The sequence below is a fragment of the Ostrinia nubilalis genome, chromosome 6, assembly GCF_963855985.1.
Source record: "Ostrinia nubilalis chromosome 6, ilOstNubi1.1, whole genome shotgun sequence".
In the NCBI taxonomy this organism is placed as follows: Eukaryota; Metazoa; Arthropoda; class Insecta; order Lepidoptera; family Crambidae; genus Ostrinia; species Ostrinia nubilalis.
In genome coordinates, this window is record NC_087093.1 from 5013030 (window position 1) to 5036546 (window position 23517).

Genomic DNA, 23517 nt, shown 5'->3' on the forward strand with positions numbered 1-23517 from the left:
ATTGGCTGTAGGGTAATGTTAAACAGCCTAAACCTTTCTTGATAAATGGGCTAAGTATCCAATACAAAAAGATTTTTTCTAATCGGACTCGTAGTTCCTGAGATTAGTGCGTTCATTAATCTACGAGTATGCTAGCATTAACTTTATACATGTATGTTTGCAAATTAACTTTTAGCTTAATTGTGTGCGTTATTAGTATTTAGATACTAAAACTCTATGCCAGTGTTATTAAAATACCTGCCAGTCACAAAACACATTTCAGCAATTCAGTGCCAGCTCTATTATTTCAAATAATCGTTGCTGCTGATATATTACACATTTCTAAATTAAGAGGGTACTGATGAGGTATACGTTAAGCCAGAGTTCCGCAAACTTTTTGAGTTCAAGGCACATCTAGAAAGATGATTTTTTTTTTGGTACACCACACATGTAAAATCAATTTTTAAGTAGTTACCTTTATTAATCTAGCCTTAATTACTTACTAAAAATAAGTTAATAATATAAACTTATTTTTCCGAGGCACCCCATCTGATAACCGGTACACCAGTGTGCCGCGGTACACCCTTTGCGGAAGACTGCCCTATGCTATCACTACCTTTCTAGCACACAGAAGAATTTGCTTTAAAAACAAATTATTCACTATAATTTTGTCAGTCACTAGTTTAGGTATAATAAACACCTATCCCAATCTAAAATAGCTGCTTCAATTCCATTACCATTCGGTTTTTAATCACCAAACACAATCCAGCGATTCGGCGGCAGCTCTAATATTTCAGACAAACGTTTTGAGGGTCGTCGCTGCTGATATATTGTGAGCGAATGCTCAGATGTTCTCCAAATCTAATATACTCCCGGGGGAGTTTGATGAAGCCGTGCTTGTAGATCAGACGTGGGTTTGGGCAGCTATTATGTCTGAATTGAGATTCATTTGTTATGTAAATAGTGTACGAGTTTAAAGCGAGCTTAGAATACCTTTCATTTGTTTTTGTTTTGTTAATGGACAGTTTGACACCATACCCAGATAATTAGAAACCACAACTTTTTTAAATAGACCCTTCATTCTGATCTTAAAAACTTAATTAATTTTAAATTACCTGTAAATTACGATTTTTGTTCGCATTGTAATTAAAAAAAGTAGTTTAATTGAGTTGATAAAATAGTGACGTCACTTGCTTGTAGTGCCATACAAAATCTATGGGAGAGTTTCGTTTTGACAGTTTTAAAAAGTACGTCAATTGATTGGTGGTGTCAACATGTCTATTATTGCACTTGAATATTTTTCTAAAATAGTAGAAGCGGCCGGACTCTTTGGCCGCGCGACACTGGCCACCAAGAAAATCTTTTTTTTTTCATTCGAACAATTTCGATACTCTTTTGTTTTCTATTCTCTATCGACTCAATTTTTTTTTCAAGTTATGTTTTATACGCCTTGTATTTAAAAAAAATAATGTATCAATTAATAATACTCGTAATATGAGGTTTTTATTACATAAATCCATTGGTACTTAATTTGACCACGAAGCACACATTTATACAAGATTTTGGGCTCATCGAGACATTGCAATGTATGTAGTTATTCCAACTTTGATTGAACTTTTGATGTGTTAGGAATATACAATGCCAGTACTCTGACCCTCTTACTTACCTTAGATTATAAATCATTTCTGGCTACACGTGTAGGTATTTTTAAATAACCTTTAATATTTTTACATAGGTAGGTACCTATTATATTATTATTTAGGTAATGATAACAGCAGCTGTGTTATTTTTCTATGAAAAAAATCAAGGTCTCCTATTTATATCCTATAAGCCGGTATATTATGAACGCACTACATTAATAACTTGAAGCTTAGCTTAAACAATAGCCACAGCTGACCGTTTCCGCTCTAAATATTGCTTAGCGCAAGTGCATTCTCCGTAATAACTAACCTTACTCTCTGTTGTCACAATGATTCATGTATCAACACTTTACATTGTAGATGCAGTTTCAGTAGGTTTGCCCGTGTATTTGTCACCGTAAAATTGTGAAATCCGTCAGATTATAATCTGACGTAGTTACGAGTAGATTACTGTCTAACCTAACCTCACCCACTATTAGTTCACGTTGACAATGTTGACTTCATGTTAGATTTCGGAAGGTTTGAACCATTTTCTGTAATACATTCTTGAATTTATTAGTACAGCAACAAAACACAATGTTACCTAAACATGTTCAAATGACGATAGGTAGGTAATTGAACACTCCCGCAAATAGATAGACAAACAATAGGGTTATAACATTATAATGCTTTCTTTCCTCGGTTTCTTACGTTTTGTGCTGGAATATGTATCCTTAGAATGATAATTTGATTACTAATGTTTATTTAGCTTACTTGAGTCACTCGGTAAGAGTCAAAGCACAATATGATGCGTTGCGGCGCCGCACCGCAAAGATTTCGCCGTATCGTCGATATAACGTCGAATTTTGCGTGCAGCGGGGCGACGGCGGCGCCTCTGGCGGTGGTTTTCTCCACTAGTATGTGTCCTAATGTCAGCTTCCTACTCTTGCTTTACTAAATCCTCGTCCTGTACATCCTAAGATTAAGTGTAGATCTTGGTCCATAAATAAAACAAGCCCTCTGATCTTACTTCCCTTCTAACGATACATACGAAGGTGCATTGTTCACTGGACGTATATTAACGTCGCGCACGTCCGTCGCATTGTTAGTGCAGCTGTGGGCGTCCTATTTACGCGACATGTTAATTTCCGAATGGACTCCGCATTTTCATATAACATCAATATGGAAAACCGATATGCCAATTTAGTCATGCTTTGCATAACTATTGTCTGGGTTGGCGACTCGTTTCTAATTATGTGCAATGGGACACTGAAATAAAATTCGTTTGTAATTGAATTCGATTGTTATGTTATATTGTTTGCTGAGAAGTTTCAATGATTCTAATGTTAGTTTTGTACAATTTAATTTTCTTCGTTATTGAAGTATTTAGGTATTAGATAGTTTGTGAGTTGACTAAAAATTAACAATTCTGTATACCATGTTCTTATGATGAGATTACTTATAAATTTATTACAATTTAGGAGATTATCATGTATCTACCTTCCCACAAACCCCAAAAGGGGTTAGGATTACGAAACGGCTGCCATATTGAATCTGTGATGGGGATTAATCGATACCACGCATAATCTTATCGGCATTGAAATTTTATGTATAATAAGAATTTTACCCGCAGTTCCATTCGTATGTAATTGCCACATAAATACTTTAGCGCGCACTCCTAGGAAACCATGCATTTTAGCTATAACACTTAGTATTTGTAATTCATTATTTTTTTATTTATCATGCTGTGTGTACAATTAGCTTGTCAATCTAGCTGTTAAAGCTACTAACCGTGTGTAACTACCTAAAAAATAGGTACCTAATAAATAAATAAATTCAATGAACGTTTATTTTTAATGTTTTCGGTCCGAAACAGAAAGTTTATGGCGCGTGAAAAACCGTCGAATAGCCAAACCGTTCTAGAAGAACTGATTTATATTCTGCTCTAATATTTATGGGAACTATCGGAGCAATCTCAACGATATTACTAAATGCAATCAAAGACAAGTTGACCTAAATTACTACGTTATGAACCTATTTGGGTTCACTGTCTTTTTGTCGGGTATTTTAAGTTACATAAAATATCTGCATAGAGTCTATGTCTTGCAGACTCCTATGACAAACAAGATCTCTACGATAATAATTCTCCCGCAGTGAATACCATCGAGGCCTAACACCTGATAATCCAAACCACTAGTTAAATCAGCTTACGAAAGACCAAACTTTGAATTAGAATTAAAATTATGTGGACTCGTAGCATCGCTAGAGGGCGCTTGACTAACATCCACTGTCGCTCCGCTCCCGCAACTCATTAGGCTTATGCTTACTCGTTTCAAAGACAGTTGGCTTGGCTGCTTGTATTCAGTAGCTTGTATGGATAGGTTACATTTGTTTTACGGGAACTGGACAACCATTTACATTACAGTAAAACACCGATTATCCGAACGCCGATTAACCGAATCGCCAATTGTCCGAATCAGTCCTAAGCGTAATATAAAAAATTAAAACCAAGTAATTTTTATTTTGTTTTGTTGTAACTCGCAGGAGTCTAGAAGATATATTTCAACTGAATGTTATTAGAGAACTGTAAACACAGTTATTAAAGTTTATTCTATGTGTGACAGTTTGGTTTTAACATGCTTTTTCTTTATTACCAGTCTATGTCCGATTATCCGAATTTTTGATTATCCGAATCGACCCCGGTCCCAATTATTTCGGATAATCGGCGTTGTACTGCACTACATAATTATTATTTGCTGCTAATCAAATGTGACCGATATTTGGGGGTTGAAAGGTACATACACGTTCAAGATCGAACAAGGAGATAGGTATAAGGTTTTTGAGTTGACTTTAAATTGGAAATCTCAACGTGTGAAATCCATCTGAATAGTTGGACTACTTTCTTGGATCGCTTTCCCTGGAAGTCGGTAGATATTGGTAAAGTTTAAATTACTTATGTACTACGTCGCTTTGGCTATCAAAGCGAGCCGGTTGTTGATACTGGATTTTAAATAACACTAACTGCATTAAGTAGCAGAAGTGGAAAAGTTAAAGTTATTTAAAGAGGTGGAAGGTCTCTAATTTAAGTAGTTAACCTTCGCTTGTCTCTCGCGATCCATTTCAAACTAAAAAACGATAAGAATCTCTTTCTTCTATTTTCCAGCGCTTTTCATACTTTTTTTTAAACTTGGTTGTTTTAAATATTCATAATGTTATGATATGTAATTAGGTACCTATTAAGTACTAGTTTATGATATTTTTTACCTTCAAATGTTGATTTTAAAATATGTAGTTTAATCCTCGGTGGTAAAAGTGAAATGTTAGACTGTCCGGCTGTATTCTATACCGGCTGTCGTCTATAATATATCGCACCGGTAGATGGGATTGCCTCTATTTTTGCACACTTTTATATGGCAACATTATGGCGGAACATTTATCCCGAAGTGGTTGGCAGAAAGCTGGCTATTTTTAGAACGGAAACACGTCTGTGCGTGATTTTCATTGTAGGATGTAGGTATGATAGTAGCTTTGCTTGCGGTTTCTTCTGGGAGATTTGTCTGAGCAAAAAGTCTTTCTCGCACTTCTCTGTTAATCGTGATTGTACCAAAAGATTAAGTAATGTATGCACAGAAGGTGGAATGTCAAGCTACAAACTCTGAGATCTTAAATCGTTTTAATAGAGACGAGTGGAATGGAATGAAATGGTTCAATGGAAATGTAGTCCGATGTGCTGTCCTGCTTGAGAAACGAATAACCCCTTGTAGATAGCCACAAGCCCTTTATTAAAAAGTAACTACTTGAAATCTTTAACTGAAACATTTCAGTGTTATAAAGTCCTGCTAGAATCTACCTGGGCGGTATCGCATAATCTTTCTCTACATTAGTATATGTATTACCCACGATCACGAGGACCCTTGTAATCTCCGATTGAGCATCCGAGAAGCCCACGTCACGGCTGGTCCGCCCATCAAATGTTGGGGCCATAGTAAAGGAGATAGTAATACCTCATAATTGGCACCTAGATGTTGAAGCGACAGCGAACTAAGACTGGGTTGCACTTACTTTAACTTTGACAAAGGACAAAAATCTGTCAAACTCCATACAATAAACACCGGTTATTGTTATAGTTACGGTCAAAGTTAGATGGTGCAACTCAGCCTAAGATCTCTTTCAAATCGAACCAGTAGTTTCTGAGATTATAAATAGCACGTTCAACTAAACACATTTTTCAGTTCTAAGATTATAATAGCACGTTTAACTAAACAAACTTTTCAGTTTTATGATATCAGTAAGTAGGTACCTAAAGAAGTATAGATTCTGTCTGAAAACTTAAAATGTACCTTTGATAAATAACTGAACTTGTGATGTATTTTTCCTCTTCCCTTTCTATCCCTATTCCTTCTTTCTAACTATAAACTATAATGCTCGCTAGATTGATACGTCGTGTCGCATGTCGTCACGAAATGCGACGATACGTGGAATAATAAACTATAAGTATGTACCTACCTAGATGTTATACTTACTATTCTTTTTTACTATGACTGTAGATAAAGGTCGGGTATATTATTACATACGTAGCTACGAGGTGTCACGTGCCCTCGTAAAAATGTTATACGAGTTTTGTATTTGCTTACTCTATGCTACTTGTGCCCACCTCACTTTAAACAAAATAAAAACTACAATTTGCTTTAAGCTGTACCTAGGTAATGCATATAGAATAAAACTTTTCCTCTTTAATTTGTGCCCTTACAAAAAAGATACCTTATGTCAAATAAATAAAATTTACCCAAAATTTTTAATCGACAACATTCTGTTACAAACACTCGCAAGTATTTATGATTAAGCTTTAGTAGAAGAAATCTTGTAAGATTTGCAATGAGAATTTTGATCTTTATCTGCCAGATACCATACTCCATAATATTATCAGTTTCGAGCTATAAACCTGTGTGCCTACCATGAGTTTACGTTAGGTGTGCTCGCTAGCGACTGCGTAAAAAAATGACATTTAAATGTATGACATATTGTGCAGCGCCCCTAGTGGCTACTTTCAAGAAATAAAATCTTCATAGAATTTTTTGACGTATTCGCTAGCGAGCTCACCTAACGTAAACTCATGGTAGGCACACTGTTTGTTACTACCAATCGTTATTATTGTTTTCTATCGTGACTGAACATGCGGTAATGTATGAGTGAAATTGCCTCGTCCTCCAGCTCTCGGCCGTCACCCAGTTGTGGGCGAGGCCGGTATCTGATGCCTTCCATTTAAATCAATTTATAGCTGGAGGCAAAACAAAGGCCGCACTGTTCTATTAATATGACTATTGTAGGCATAACACTTGATATTGTTTTATGTGATGGATTTTATGCACTTTTTAAACTCCTCGCAGACTTTTAGTCGGCCGATAGTTTAGTCGACTTCTAATTTGTAACAAGAATCGGCCGATACCAAATCGAGGGGTGTCGTAATGTATTCCTCAATGTCTATTTGATAGGGTCCAAATAGCTTTATCATAACTTCATAACATAAGACTCCCAGTCCCATACTTAATAGTTCCTAATAAAAAAATGTATTACGGAACAACTAACTTAAAAATGAGTTATAAAGGACATAAGTTTTCATACGATGCTTGTATGTACTTAATATAGTGCTTTACAAACCAACGTGTAGAAAATAAAAGTATAAGGTTATTGCTAATTAATTGGAGCAAAAGTATACTCAAGCTTTAAAAGTACTATCACGTTCAGAAACGACAACCGCTTTCGTTCTGCACTCTGACCAGGACCGTATTTTAACCCGGGCTAGGCTTAACCCTCGTATTACTATGATTGTAATCCCGGTAAAGCTGGAGAAGCGTACTCATTTGAGATAGAGTCAGAAAATACGGTTCCATGAAGTTCCTAAGGCCTACACATTTCACTTGCTACACATTAACACAGATTTTGGATTCTGTAAAAATACCATTGAATAGTTATTTAACCAGTTTGGGGCTGTAATTATTGTATGACTAGCTTTTGCCCGCGGCTTCACCCGCGTGAAATTTAGTTTGTCACAGATCGTCATAAATTATAGCCTATATGTTATTCTGGGTTATAAACAATAATACTGTAAAGTTTCATCAAAATCCATTCAGTAGTTTTTTGCGTGAAAGAGTAACAAACATCCTGACATCCAGACATCCAAACTTTCGCATTTACGATATAGGTACCTAATATTAGTAGGATTAGTAGGATGACTTTCTCATTTCAAATTATCTGTTGCTTATGTACACTTCAAACACCTTCAGGTAACTGGGAGCTGTCAAATCATGTAGAAACGTCACATCGCTGACGTTACGCTCACGCTTCGCTGCTCTTTCAAGCTCGCTATGTACCAAAGGCTTTCAGTCTATGTCGGGGAAGTCACAGCTAAGATATTAAACACGAATTACGGTGAGCAAGCACTCTGATATCCCACCCTTTATTATTCAAGCAGGGTTCCATTTGAAGTCTGTAAAATGGAATACGATTCTCATTTCATACTCCACAGCGTCGGTTGGATTTCGTTTTTCATACCCCGACTTTGATGTGCTGAAGCTATTAGAAAACACAATACGTGAGATTATGAACTCAGGAATAGAGGTTTGGATAAAATATGCTTCATGGTATTTAAAATCACATAATAGAAATAGCGTTTAACTAAAAAAGTGTTTTGCTAAATCTTTTAAAATTCAGTAAATTGGCTTTATACAAAAAATTTAAGAAAGGTTTAAGTTTCAGGTCTAAAAATTTTAATTTTAATACATTGCGGCCGCTGAAATAAACCGGTCTTTATGTTTGTGCTCATTTTTCTTACTTGTTTGTTGTATTATGGTACCGCAGTCAAACTAAAAATCCCTGGAAACACACGAATAACATTATGGATATAATTTTAGTTCAGTTAATGATCAATGTTGACCAAATCCTTTTTATTGTTATACTTAAACGTAAATTTGGTATGTAGGTAATAGAGTTTTAAATATCCAGATTATAATTAAAACTAGTACTTAACACTTAAATTACAATAAAATTATAGACCTGAAAAAATACGGACCCCTACTTTTTTGCGTCCGTCTTTAATACGGAATTTTTACTGTAGAGTTGAAATGTTTTGCTAAGCGTTTGTTTAATTAAATCTGCTCTGTGTGCTTATAATGTAAAATGCTATTTTACTATGCTGTACCGTAGTTATTACCGGTTTAAGTTTAGAAACCCAGAAGGTTGTAAAGAATCCGATTATATTACGGGACTATTCCCACCTCTCGTTCCCACTGCTGCAACTCCTTTGTAGCCAAGATCTACAGCTTGACCGACAATAAAAAAATCAGATTATAGCCTGACCAGGAACATAAAAACCCTCGCCATGTTGCGGAAAACTAATGGTACTAATTTCTTTTAATGGCAACAGTAACTGAAAAGTTCATTGACATGTCACCTTGCATGTCAGTCTATTGCTGTCAAAATGTAAACAAACTTTATTTTAAATGTGCGCAATTGATTTTGTGAATTAAATTGCTAAAATCTTTTTATAGTCGTGAAAGAAAAGTGGTTCACAATGTGTTAAAGTATTTGTCGAAGAGAAATACTAAGGGTTCGGACAATATTTTCATTGAATAATGTTTCCGACAAAGGTTGTCAAATTGACTGTCATGTTTATCGTATAGTACAGTCCACTATGAAAAATAGCTGTGGTTTGTTTCAACTACCAATTTTAAAATTTTCTGTCACTTTCTAAGTGTTGAATTTTATGGAATTGGGAAAGAAATACCGAGTTTGAAGCGTTCATGACCAAACATTGCAGTTGAATATTCAAGTTCTGAATTTGATTATTGATGAATAATAAAATAAATCCTACTAGCTCGATTGATGGTTTCATTTAATTTATTTAAACCAGGTTACCTATAATAATATTTTTTGGTTAATTTATGAAAATATCAAATTAGCCCGTAATCCTGAATCCTGATACATAAAGTTAGCCTATTAATTTAACACAGGTACGACTGTACTCAGTGTTGCACTATCAAATGCGATTGACGCGCCTCTATGCCAGGGTTTTTATGTTCCTGGTCAGGCTATATGTTAAAAAGCTTTCATAGCCATTGACTGAAAATTATTGTTTTCTTTTCAATGACTTCATATCTCCATGGGCACAATTTTCATAGAATTAATTCTACTTAAATATTTTGAGGCAAGTTTACGTAAATGTCCCAGTACTTTTCGTCGACCGTACTATTTTTTTTAAATATCTTCAAAGATATTATGACTTTTTTAATTCTAAAAATTTACCGACAAATTTCATCTATATCACAATGCGTATTAATAAAAAAAACTTAAACAATATAATACAAGTAACACTCTTGCCTCAATGTTCTCTTTTCCCAAATCTTGTTTCTATTCTAAAAGCCTAATTTCATCGAAAATTGAATTTTCCATGGCATTGAACAAACTCGTTGTTTTCTTAAACACCTAATTAAGTATACTGTTTGTTATGTTCATAATGTTTACGGAAATAATAAACGAGCCTTCTTGTGTTTTGCAATTTCATTAGGTACGAGTTCCTTCATTTCGTGCTGAAATATCAGTCAACATTCTGAAATGGAATATTATTTCCCACTCTGTCATTATTGCAAATGACCTGAAGAACGAAAATATGAAAATAATGAGTCTTTCCCATGCCATGCATTTTCACATAGATTAAGTATCTTTTAAGAGAATAAGGTAGCAGGAAGGCGCTGGATGCAGGCCGCTACCAACCGTGCGATGTGGAAGTCATTGGGCGAGGCCTATGTTCAGCAGTGGACGTCCTGTGGCTGAAATGATGATGATGATGATGAAGACAATATTATCTTAAGTGATCTCTACCTAAAAGAGAGACACGTGCGCGATCAAGTCATTCTGTGACAGACGGACGCATGCGAAAAGCTACCTAGTTAGGACCTAAATAAAGCTTTTTTAATCTTAAAGAAAAATACATTTACCTACAGTTTCAGAGCATGTGTGTCGTTATAAACTGGCTGACGCAGAGCAAGCATTAATAAAGCAGTGTTTGCTCTTGATCAAGCTACACGGAGTCAATTTAAGAAATAATTACGTGCTGTCTCAAGTATTAAGCTCAGCAGGGAGCTAATTAGTTCTTGCAGCAGCTGCGACGGGCATTAGGAGACGGCTTCTTTATAAATGTATGGTTAGTTAGCAAATAGGTTCGTCCGCTGGATGCACTTGGTGGTAGGGCTGGTCGCAAATTCGTTTGGATTTCGAAGATGAATCAAATTTTCAATTAATTAGAATATTATGAGTAAAAGATTACACGGGTTTGTTGAAGTTAACAAAATACTACGTTGAGTAATTGAAAAACAATCCAATATAATATTATACTTGTTTACTATTTATTTCTACTGGACATACCGCATTTAATATCTTGTCGATATTAGGACTTCGTATCGCTGTATGAATCCTAAATAAATAAGTGACAAAGCTCCAAAATTACAGAGGAAATTAAACGTACAATGATACAAGCAATACCTATGCTTAAAGCAATCACTAAATTGAGTTTACCAACAACTTTATGTGTATGTCTTGGTCATGATAATTTGTGTCATATAAATGTACTTACATCTAAGTTAATTCTCACTTAGATGGCGTTAGTGAGGATTAGTCTCAAACTATTTATCCGGATATTAAGCGTAAAGTATCCCCCTTGTTTGTAAGACATAAATCCACCAGATCTTGGGTCCGAGGTAAATTGTTTAGGATTAGCTGATGTCACCTCTCATTTGTCATGGCTGGCGTCAGACTTAGCGGGAGTTACGAGTTTCTAGTCGATATTATTGCGCTAACCTTTGCCCCTGACTTTGTTTAGGGTTGCATCATTCTAGGTATAGTTAATTAGCGATTTTACAACTGTTTTACAAGCTGCCTTTTGACTGAAACTCTTTGATAAAAGTTTCTATAAAGCGATTAGATCATTGTGACAGGCTAAATGGATGCGATCTGAAAGTGTGCTTTAAAAGCTGCATTCAGAGCTTCTAAAAGAATACTGAAAATTACATGTTTGGATGTTAGTCATGATTTATTACTGCACAACCTCAGGTCTTCAAAGAACTATATTATTTTTTTACAAAAATCTGGCAGCGAGTAAAAAGGCACATTAGTGAATACAGAAAAGTATATTACTAGAAGGTGTAGCAAAATGTACCGTCGGATTAGGTCAAACAGTTCCATTTGTCATTGTGAGCGAGAGACAAACATAGCCAAAGTAATGACTACTGCTTTGATATTAGGTACGTACCTAGTTCATAACAAATTGTAGAAAATTATACTTATGTAGGTATAAGTTTTTGACCTTGTGTGTTTTGATTTTTGTTAATAAATTCAAATATTTTGTCAGTAAGTAATCAATTATGAATACAATTCTAGCACAGAGTAACCAACAGATAGTTAATTAGAATAATAAAGCCTTTTCAACCCGGGAAAATAAATTCATCAGAGGCGCGTAATTTGTATGATTGAAAACTTGTTGAAATTGGAGGAAATTATTATAACAGTAACTAAATGTACCAGATAAATTCAAAACATTGTTGAAAATTTTGCGGTAACCAACAATTTGTTATTTATGACTGAGAGCTTGTTACCGACTTTGTGGATTGTGTTTTCGCTGTAAAGTGAGCTCAATAATACCTGCACGAGATCATAACAAACTGAACAGTTGTTCCGCAATAAATCCAATAAGCCTTAATCCAGATGGAAAACCTTCAGGATGTTTCCCCTTTTCAACAACGTGGGTAATTTGCAAAAGGTACTTTTTACGCGAGCCAGTTGAGGTCTCACAATATTTATGATCCAATGTTGGATATCAATAAAAAAAAAAACCGACTCCAAAAAACCTACACTAAAAAGTAGAAAAATAATTACTAATTACCTACTTATTCATTAGGACGAATTAATATTTATGTAGGTATACCATGATTGATACTTTTGGAGTCGGTGCAGGCAAACTTTACATGTTTCATAATCTTGGCACCGACTCCAGAAGTATCAATCATGGTATACCTACATAATATATTAATTCGTCCTAATGAATAAGTAGGTAATTAGTAATTATTTTTCTACTTTTTAGTGTAGGTTTTTTGGAGTCGGTTTTTTTTTTTTTTATAAAATTTTACTTATTTCTTGCTTTTTAGTTAACTAATTATTACCTTGATGTTACCACTGAAGGTAGGCAGTACATTAAGACCATATTCTTCATGTCTAGTGTAAAATAATATTCCCTACAAAATACAGGTTACCATATAGGAAACCTAAAAAGACCTTAAACCGTCAGCCCACCTTAAAACATGAAAGAATACAACTGTTGGTCTATTTGTACTTATAATATTTAAAGAATTATCCTACAACTCCTAAGCATTAAGGAGTTTTACCTTCTATCATCAGCTCATCAATATGAGATGATGATTTCCAGGAGCAAATACTTGAATAACTTAAGAAAAAGTTTGAAAAACGATATACGTGCCTATAAAATTTGAGGGTTGCACTCGATTTCCCTAGGATCCCATCATCAGATCCTGACTTGGTGACAATGGGACCACCTCAGAAGTGTACCCTATCGAACAAAAAAAGAATTTTGAAAATCGGTCCACAATTGACGGAGTAATCGGTGAACATACATAGAAAAAAAAATACATACAGTCGAACATATAACCTCCTCCTTTTTTGAAGTCGGTTAAAAAAATGTGCGATATTTTATCTTAAAGCAATAGCTATCGAGGGATTTGGGTTAGTGTTTCTTTGGGGAAATGAATTCCAATAGAGTGGAGAAATAATGCATTTATTTGGCACAGACAACAGTTATAAATAGAATTGAAATAGAATAGAAATTGGATAGGGTAAGCTGTGGTTAGGGTAAAATTGCACGTTGGGGGAGACCTATGTCCAGTAGTGGATAGCAATCAGCTGAAAATGATGATTAGTTAGGTAAACATTTAATATGAGTACCTATAAAAGTGTTGATTAAAGTTAGGAACAAATGCTGCTTAAACACAAATATGTTGTAAGGACGTACATTTACGGAGTACATGAAGGTATCACAAACGTACCAAACACAAAACTTGTTGCGGAACTGCCAAGAAAGCAAATTTCCCGGCTTATCTTTCCGAGATTCTAAACGCCCGAAAAGTTACGTCAACTCTTAGATATATCGACGGTTCATTGAATAAAATGTTGGGCCCTGGAACCCTTTATTATCATGTCGGGACAGATGTGGGCCGATAACGCCGTCCCCCGGGTCACAAATGTAAGGGACATTTGCCAGAACTGGACCTTTATTGGGGAAATATAGAGGTTGAGATATTTTTATAGATTGTATGATATTAAGCACCTGGCAAGCGTAAAAGGTAAACGTGTGTTTAGGTTTCCATTGTGGTGCGCAAAAATGGAACCCTCCGTTTGTTGTTTCTTGTTGTGGTGCTAACGAGGTATTTAAAATTCATACGAATTTAATTAGAAAACGGACTTTATCATACGGTACATTTAAATTTAGATTTTACTCGTGGCCTTACTTGAGTGAATTTTCATATTATGAATCAGATAGATTTTACCCGCCGTACTACGATCAAAACGTTTCTGGGAAACTTTTTACATTCTAACAGAAGCGTACATGAACTTTAATAATCCCTAACTTTAGTAATGAAGGTTTCTCATTCATACTTCATTCCTATTATCCCTACGTATGTAGATTACAGGTACATATTTATTTATACATTTTTGTTGCAAAAACGCCTCTATTAGTAGGTACCTAAGAGGCCACCGCCTTTAGCTTAATGTGCTGTTTGTACTTGACTCCTGAAAGATCAAAATCTAGATCTAGAAATATTTATCTATAAGTTGTACCTAGATCATCATCATCGTCTCAGCCATAGGCCTCCCCCAATGCTTTCCATGTTCCTCGGTGGGTAGCGGCCTGCGTCCAGCGCCTTCCTGCTACCTTTATGATGTCGTCGGTCCACCTTGTGGGTGGACGTCCCACGCTGTGTACCTAGATGAACACCTAATAATATTATTATTTTTTCTTTTACAGGCAAGCGAGATGTTGCTGTTATAAGAAAATAAACAAGACGCTGTCAAAATAATGTGATGTGATAAAAAAGTGCTGCTAAAGTGTTAGTGATGGTGCAATGAATTAAGTGTGGGCGATGTGTCCCCGGACGGTGTCATGGGGTGTGTGCGCAGCTATTTTATTCTACGCTTTAAGACAAGGTGAGTACAGTCGAAATTGCAGAATCCAGTTCCTGGGCTACCAAGTTCATTATGGCGGTCTCAGAATCCAATAAAGTACACCATGTTGACCGCCATTACACGGAAACCTCCAAACCTTGAGGAAAATTCAGGAATGCCCATAAAAAGTGGTTGTTATGGCTTGTCTATTTCATTTGTTTCATAAATTTAAGTTTAGGCTAGTTTTCTAAAAGAAAACTTTTAGTCCGTCAATTATATCAAAAAATATTGGACACATATTTTTCTACTTCTCAATCAAACAAGTAATTACGAAATTATGATGCGTTGACGTGTAGTCACAAAGCACTTCTTGACGTCACGGGACTCTTCTTTTGAACCTTGACACGCTTTATCTCTTTAAATTTTCAATAGTTTAAAAAAGTGAAAAATACGTGTCCAGTATTTTTTGATAAGTCACCTGACGGGCTTTATAAACTCTTGCTTTTTTACCAAGGAAACATCCCTATTGCACATCATATTGTGTCAGTTTCTAATAACGTAATTATAAGGACTACTCCGTACAGGTATTCAGATCTGCAAGCTAAGTTTAACCCCTTACGGGGTCTTTTGGCCCATTCTCCTGAAATGAAATATCTCCCTGATCCCCGTTTTGAATTACGCCGACATGCGAGGTCGCAAATACCCCACGCGGGCCAACTTAACCATCAGATCTTATCGACTCGCCCAAGCTCTTACTGAGCCAGTTTTGCGAGATATCGAGTATCGATTTCTCGAGTGCTCATTCCGTTATGCTATGAGCTATCGAGTACCAATACTTTAAAAACTATCGATTTTCTTTAGTAGGTCACTGCGTTCACATATTTGTTTGTAAATTGCTTGCTTTACATATAGACGAGAAAAATGAGGCAACAAAAACTCAAAATAAATCCAATGTTGTATTTCGATACACAATTAAATTAAAGCCAGTTTTCATAAAATAAGTAGGTATATAAGTAGGGTAGTGTTAGAAAAACCGTTTTTTTCTTTGCAGTTTCGATCAGTACTGCAGTTACTGCAGTTGAGCAGTAGATCATAATGTAAATGGCCAAATAAAACCAAATTAAATTGATCGTATAAATTGGATGAAAAAATCGCTTATGTTTTACAAAATTATTATTAAACTCATTCAACATATTGTCGTTTAAATATCCTCTCATAATATAACTCCGTAACTTGCTGGCGAAAACTATTTGCAGCTGAGAAATGTGGTTCCATTTCGGCAAGCGAGATTGAACATGTTGTAAGGCCGGGCACGCAAGATCGATTGTTTGGCTGACCTAAGCTGCACGCTAGAAGTTACAGCGAAATTGCATTATGCAGTCAAAGTACTCAGAAGCCGATTCAAACTGCATTTCTTTGGAACCAATTTTAGACTCCACTAAACAGTAATTTATCAATTTAAGTGAGTATTTCTTACCAAGTCTTATCAGTTCCTAGCCAATCTAGCTCGCTGTCTTGTACGTTGCCTTACCGTCCCCATACTTTCATAGAGCTAATACAATCTTCATAATAAGATTGGTAGCTAGTGGAAGCTTGATACAACCATTATTATTTCTGTAGGTTGGAGGAACACTTAGGCTGAGTTGCACCACCTAACTTTGACGGTAACTATAAGGCGGTTATCACACTGCGCCGCGCTCCGCCGCGGAGCACGTGATTTCATATAAAAAATCACGCGCGCGGACGCGTTGTCAGTGTGAAGTGCCGCGCGTGTTTTCTATACAAACTGAGGTACTTGCATACAATGATTAAATCTGTCGCGCCTAACGATAGCCGATGGTTTTTGTATGGAGTTTGACATATTTCTGACGTTTCTCAAAGTTACAGTAAAATGGTGCAACCCAGCTTTAATATTCTTAACCGTCCATTTTTCAATTCCCTACATAAACGAGTATTTGCTGGTTAACATGTCATATGAACTAGCACAGAACATTTAATTTCCGCTGGCCCATTTAATATCAGACGTGTGGCGGGCCTTGCGCGGACAACCTGACGATAAATCCGGAATCCAGTGGCTAACAGTCGAGGCATTTCGTGCGAAACATTCTATGTATTATATTTTTTTCCATTGAAACAAAACCCAATTTTAACCCGGTGGTATGGGAAATTTAAGCCCAGGCTGTGGAATGGGAATAGATGATGTTTTTTAATTGAACTTGGCTGTTGTGATTGCGCTCAATTCCCGGAATTTATCATCCCAGAGATTTTATAGAAAGAAGCCTTTGTAGAATCAATTTAGCAGATTTTTTTTTTCGGTGTGGATAAGTAGAAGTACTCCTGAGGTTGAATTCTATCAAAAAGCTTAGTGGAACCCCTAAAACTTGAAAGTTGACTTGTCTGCATTCCGCAGGTCTCCGCTACCAATCATACTAACTTAAAGTCAGATTTAGTCTGGGCACTCTCGCGTACAATAGAAGCTAGTAAGGGGGGCTTACTCTCACTCAGTCTGAGATGCTGTCCAAATGAGAGCTATAAGGCGGAAAATGTTTAAATCCTTTTACGAGTAGAGGTCTCTTGTCTCTCACATGAACTCATTTTACACCATTCCACTTTCCTGTTTCAGTAAATTACATTAAATTGAAAAACCAGTTAATTAAGAATTTCCAAATAGATAACACTTCTGCCAGTGTTGATAAAGAGATGATTCAAATATGAATATAGTGCTCATTGGCCTGAAATGTGTGAAATTTCAATCAAGTAGGTACAATGGAGGAGTGATCATGACTGAAAACACATAGTTATTAAAAATATGAAAACACATACCACGACAATACACATATTATTTTCGGGACAGTGAATGAAAGCAGAAGTTTCACGTAAAAGTCAAGAGCACAGCAGTGATTTTTATTTCTTTCAGCAAAGGTGATTAATTAAGTTAATTGGATATTAACAATTTGATTGGTTGACACACTTTTATGGGTTGACAAGCTGATAATATGTGATAATAACGGGAAAGAGGCTTTAATTACCTTTATTATGTACCTAGACTGAATAATATTTTATTTAAAAATAATCTACAAAATTAATAATATGTTATAATAGTAATACCATTTTTTAAATTAATTGTATACTTATTAATAACTAATAATATAATTAATAATGTAATTGAATTAATTAAATGTTTATAAATTCTTCCCCTCTCTTAAAATGCTGTGCCCGACAGGGTCCATAATTGTATCTCATAAAACCATATACATACCACCTCTGTAACATTATGGATGCAATACAGAATTGAGTATTGTTGAGTTTTAATTTCAATCGCATTCAACTGTAACTAAATCGTGTCTGTATCCATTGGACAACCAACAAGCCTAGCCTAGCAGCCGAAATGCTAACAATTTGTAATGCCGCGTCAGATGCAGCGTCTAGCCGACCGCGGCCCATTTGCCAGATTCTTTGTTCCACACACGCAATTTACTGATATGTTCCGGGCAAAGTTCGGAACATTTGCAACGTTCCGCATTTGGGTTACTATAACTCGAGATTTGAGATTAGTACTCGTACGCTGTGTTAGGAATTGTGGAGGTCTAATTTTGAATCAACAATTTTGTAAGTATCCTATATTGCATACAATAGTCTATGAATCTTATTTGCAATTGGAGAAGCTATAAGAGATATAATGATACTAAGTCCTTTTTTTAGTTTGACAGAAATCTGTATTATAGGATTTTTTAACTGATATTATACTCGACAAATTATGAAAAAGACTGAAATTCCATGAGGAAGCCGTTCATTTTAATCATACTCTAACTTTCAACACTTAGGGCGTTTCAGGCTTTGAATTTAGAAACTTAAACTTAGCTGAAACGTAAAATTAGCTGAATGGGTTCCGAATTTCTCGGGCGGAAGTTTAATAACTTCAGATAAAATTCAATTATTTTAGCTGGTTATATTGTTTCTAACCATTAGACAAATAATTTCTAATGTGTAGGTACTTTGATAAGTCGATCTAGGAAGGTTTATTTTAAAATTACATATTTATCGTTTAGTTTTTTTCTTATACAGTGTGTCTGGGCATGTAGTGATCAAACTTTAAGGGCGTAATCTATGGACAATTTTATCGATGAAAATACTTCAAATTTGGGGCCTGACCCATTTCTCGAAAAATTACATCGATTTAAGTTTTTAATATTTAGTTTACACCTCTTCTTTAAAAAATAAGTGAAAGCGTGGGTAGCTTAACATTAATAGGCAAATAATTTATATCATGCGATAGCCAATAAAATTATCTATTAGTAGAAGAAGAAAGCAGACAAGTTTCATACATTTTATGGGAGTAAGAATGGATTTAATTCAAAATCAAAATCAAAATCAAAAGTATTTATTCAGTTTAGACCACAAGTGGCACTTATGAACGTCAAAATTATTATAGAAAATAATAAAAAAGAAAAGTTAGCCCTTATGGGGCACTTTACATGTCTCCTTATCTTTTGGGCCCTACCAGCGCTTCGAGACAAACATATGGCAAGTGCTGAGAAGAAACGCCGGTACAAAATTAGAAAAATACATTACTTTTTTCACTTCTTTTTCAGTTATTTTCCAACACAAGAAAAAACAGGTCGTTAAGGTATGTTTTACTAGCTTTCCGCCCGCGGCTTCGCCCGCGTGGAATTTTGTCTGTCACAGAAAAACTTTATCGCGCGCGTCCCTGTTTCAAAAACCGGGATAAAAACTATCCTATGTTCTTTCCCGGGACTCAAACTATCTCTATGCCAAATTTCATCAAAATCGGTTGCGAAGTTTAAGCGGGAAAGCGTAACAGACAGACAGACAGACAGAGTTACTTTCGCATTTATAATATTAGTTGGGATTTGCATTGTATTTTTAGTATTTGAGCTATTCTACAAAACGAATGTAAATTTATTAGTCTACGTCCATTAGTTTCGACGTAATTGTTGAACAAAGATACCCCTTCCCAGCGGTTTCCATAGTAATTAGAATATTAATGTTAAGCTACCCACGCTTTCACTTGTTTTTTAAAGAAGAGGTGTAAACTAAAAAATTAAAAACTTAAATCGATGTAATTTTTCGAGAAATGGGTCAGGCCCCAAATTTGAAGTATTTTCATCGATAAAATTGTCCATAGATTACGCCCTTAAAGTTTGATCACTACATGCCCGGACACACTGTATAACATATTATACATAGAAACTAGAAAATAATATGTAACCTAGAGGAAAAAAAAGTTTTTAGAAACCAAGAGGCATACTATTGCTTGCTAAATAAATAACCAGAATAATATAATTTATGTTTGACTTTTAAAATCATAAAACATGTTTTAATCGCAAGGTGCAATTTAAAAAAGACTCACCAGAGAAAATACCAATGGACAAGTCACAAATTGCCTTCAGTTTCGACAAAATGGATAGTATCGGCTTCCATCTACATCTAACAAAACTATTAACGTTTGCAGCCGAAAGTTTTTACGATCAATGAAAAGAGAGCAAACTGAGGGAGTCTGAGAGGACGAGATAAACGGGTTATAGGGGTGCGAGGTCTTTGTTACACTTTGGACTTCCACCTGGAGTTAACCCGTTCGCTGTCCATGAGGTAAATCTTACTGCGAACTTCTATCGACAAACTCATGTTACGGTTACCTCATTACCATTACTGAAAACTTTACAACTTCCACTGGAACTACCTTAATTGCGGACTTTTATTTACAAGACCATGATGTTACGGTTACCTCATGTCCCATTATTAAAAACATTGGACTTGCTCTGAAAAGTACCTTACCTAATACATTGCTGAAAACCTTGGGGTTTTTGAACGACGGTTAACCAACAATATGTTAATTTTTTTTTTACAAAAATAAGAGTCATTATTACGTCTTCACTGCTTTAATAAGTACCTCAATAAACGATTTTAACGATCTATAGTGGACAGGGAACGTGTTAAGACAGAGGGGTAGACTTGGAGCTAGTTCTGCTACAGTATTGATTTTAATGTACTTTTATCTTAAGTCTATAATTGTGTGGCCTATTTCCTATATACAGGGTGTTAGGTAAATGGGTATATGAGCCGACACTAGCCCATGTTAACATAGGCATATAAATGGTATGGTGAAGTCAGAAATTTGATATCATGATTTTATTTTTTTTAATTTTCATACAAAATAAATTTTACAAAATCCGATTTGTATGAAAATTAAAATAGTTAAAATGAAGATATCAATTTTCTGACTTCACCATACCATTTATATGACCATGTTAACATGGGCTAGTGTCGGCTCATATACCCATTTACCTAACACCCTGTATAGTCATCGGTGCTTGTTATAAATGATTTGTTTATTTATGTCAATTTTCAAATGAAAATTTGGAAATCCAAAATAAATACAAAAGATGCAAGTTTGATTATTTAATATTTTGTCGTCACATTCGATCATTAATTTATTTAAAAGTGTTGTCGGGTCAAACAATACTCATTGTTATTTGTTAATTTCACAAACATTAAATTGATTGAACGCCATTAATTGAAATAAAGCTAATTTAATTGATTCATTGTATAGCCATATTGTATACTGTATACTTTTTTTTTAAAATAATATTATGGTAGTTTGCACTTTGCATACATGAACTTTATGAAGAAAAGAAATTCTCCAAGAAGCAAAGGCTGCAGCTTTATAAAGCACAGATCCGACCTTGCATGGAATACTGCTGCCACCTCTGGGACGGCTCTGCCAAGAAACATTTGGCTGCTTTGGATTCGGTGGAAAGGCGTGCCAGAAGACTTATCGACAGCCCTACCCTTGTTGAAGCGGCGCTCCAAGAACTTGACCATCGCCGTAAGGTAGCATCCCTATCGGTTTTCTACAGGCTACACTTCGGAGAATGTGCGAAAGAATTACACGAATTAATTCCACCAGCCCCCTTCCATCATCGGGTAACCAGACGCAGGTTAGCGTACCATCCCTATATTGTTGACATTCCACCAGCTCGCACTAAGCGTTTCGATGACTCTTTTATAATGCGAACAGCTAGGGACTGGAATTCGTTGCCTGCTGCTGTCTTTCCCGAAAACTATAATCCGGGCCTCTTCAAGGCGAGAGTGAATAAGCACTTAGGCCTCAGCCTCGAACTTAGCGGGCAGCGGGGCGGGAGCGGCGGCGGCGCTGGAGCGGGGCGGGCAACGCAGACCCGTTCTCGAAACAAGCGGGCAGCTCGCGCGGCGCTTTAGCGGCGAAGTGTTGTGTTCGGGGTTGTGTTGTCGAGATATTTGTTTTTATTCGCAAACGAAATGTCTGAACAACGGCGACAATTTTATTTCGATTCAAATTTATTCCTAACGCTCGATTTATTGTGGGCAAAAGAAGGAGTGCGCTCTGCCCGCTCGTTGCCCGCTCCCTCGCCGCTGCCCGCTCGTTGCCCGCTGCCGCCCCGCTGCCGCGCCGCTGTTTTCGAGAACCGGTCTATTTGATTTTACGCATAAGATCCTGCCGCTCCCGCGCCGCCGCCGCCTCCGCCCCGCTGCCCGCTAAGTTCGAGGCTGAGGCCTTACAGGGCAGATATGTACCATCCTAGACTGCATCCCACTTAACATCAGGTGCGATTGTGGTCAAATACCTGCCTTGTTATGCATAAAAAAAAAAAAATATAATTATCATTTACACGTATCTAGACGTTATAATAGTACCTATATTTCCTGCTTGGTTTAGATCTGGATAATTTCTAGACATTTTTTGAAATTACTTTAAACTGTCTTACGAGATTAATCATCTTAATTTCAGCTTAATACCACTGCTGAATACAGGCCTCAAAAAAGATTTCTAAACTTAAATCCAGCATTTTTACCAAAGCTTGTGTTTCCAAAACGGCAGACAAAATCAATTAACTCCAATAAATCTACTCCCCTTTACTTTTGACAGTAAATTAAGTCCAGTGGAAAACTTCGATGGTTCGGTCGCCGTAAATAAAAATATAATTAAAACTTTACCTTTAACTTTGAAAGCTCTTTACGGAGATACTCCTCGGGCTTCTGAAAATAAAATCGGGCGTCTTTAAGGCAAGAGCAATGGTCCAGGCTTCAGAATGTAGAAGTGGTCGGTGTCCCTGAGAACGTTGGCGAATCACTCCCAGCCATAGTGGAAAATATCGCGAAGCACCTCAACGTTAACATCAACCCAAAGGATTTGGATTTCATCCATCGTGTCCAAGCAAAGAGACAAGTGAAAGGAAAACCTCGTAATTTGATAATCCGCTTCCATAATCGCTCTAAAAAGGATGAGGTATTGTCGGCTGCGCGAAAGCGTCACGGCTTAACCTCAAAGGATGTGGGAGTGCAGGGCGAGTTATGTAATATTTATATAAACGAACATTTATCTGTTCATAACAAGCAGCTACTAAAAAGCTGCAAGTCTAAAGCTAAAAACTCTGGTTATAAATTTATTTGGACAAAAAACTGCCGTATTTATACAAGAAAATCAGAAAACTCGCCTTACATTCTAATATCCTGCGAGGAAGATTTAAAAAAAATTACCTAATACTTTGCTTCACCATGTTATTAATAATCAGAAAATATTATCACTACGCCATAATTACTATCTTAGTTTCAACCCTATGCTGGTCGCACGTTAATAACATTGTACACTTACCACGTCTACACATACATATTTCATACACAATCTCATTTACAC

The 23517-nt window shown here is 36.0% G+C and overlaps 1 protein-coding gene across 1 annotated transcript in view; it reads left to right on the top strand.

The window, feature by feature from the left end:
* The window catches only part of LOC135072458 (uncharacterized), a 55849-nt gene that overhangs the window by 16652 nt on the left and 15680 nt on the right, over nt 1-23517 (top strand). Inside the window, exon 2 of the mRNA XM_063966366.1 lies at nt 14686-14864. Within this exon, the coding sequence (XP_063822436.1) occupies nt 14801-14864 (64 nt within the window). The 5' untranslated portion in view covers nt 14686-14800. The remainder of the gene's footprint in view (nt 1-14685; nt 14865-23517) is intronic.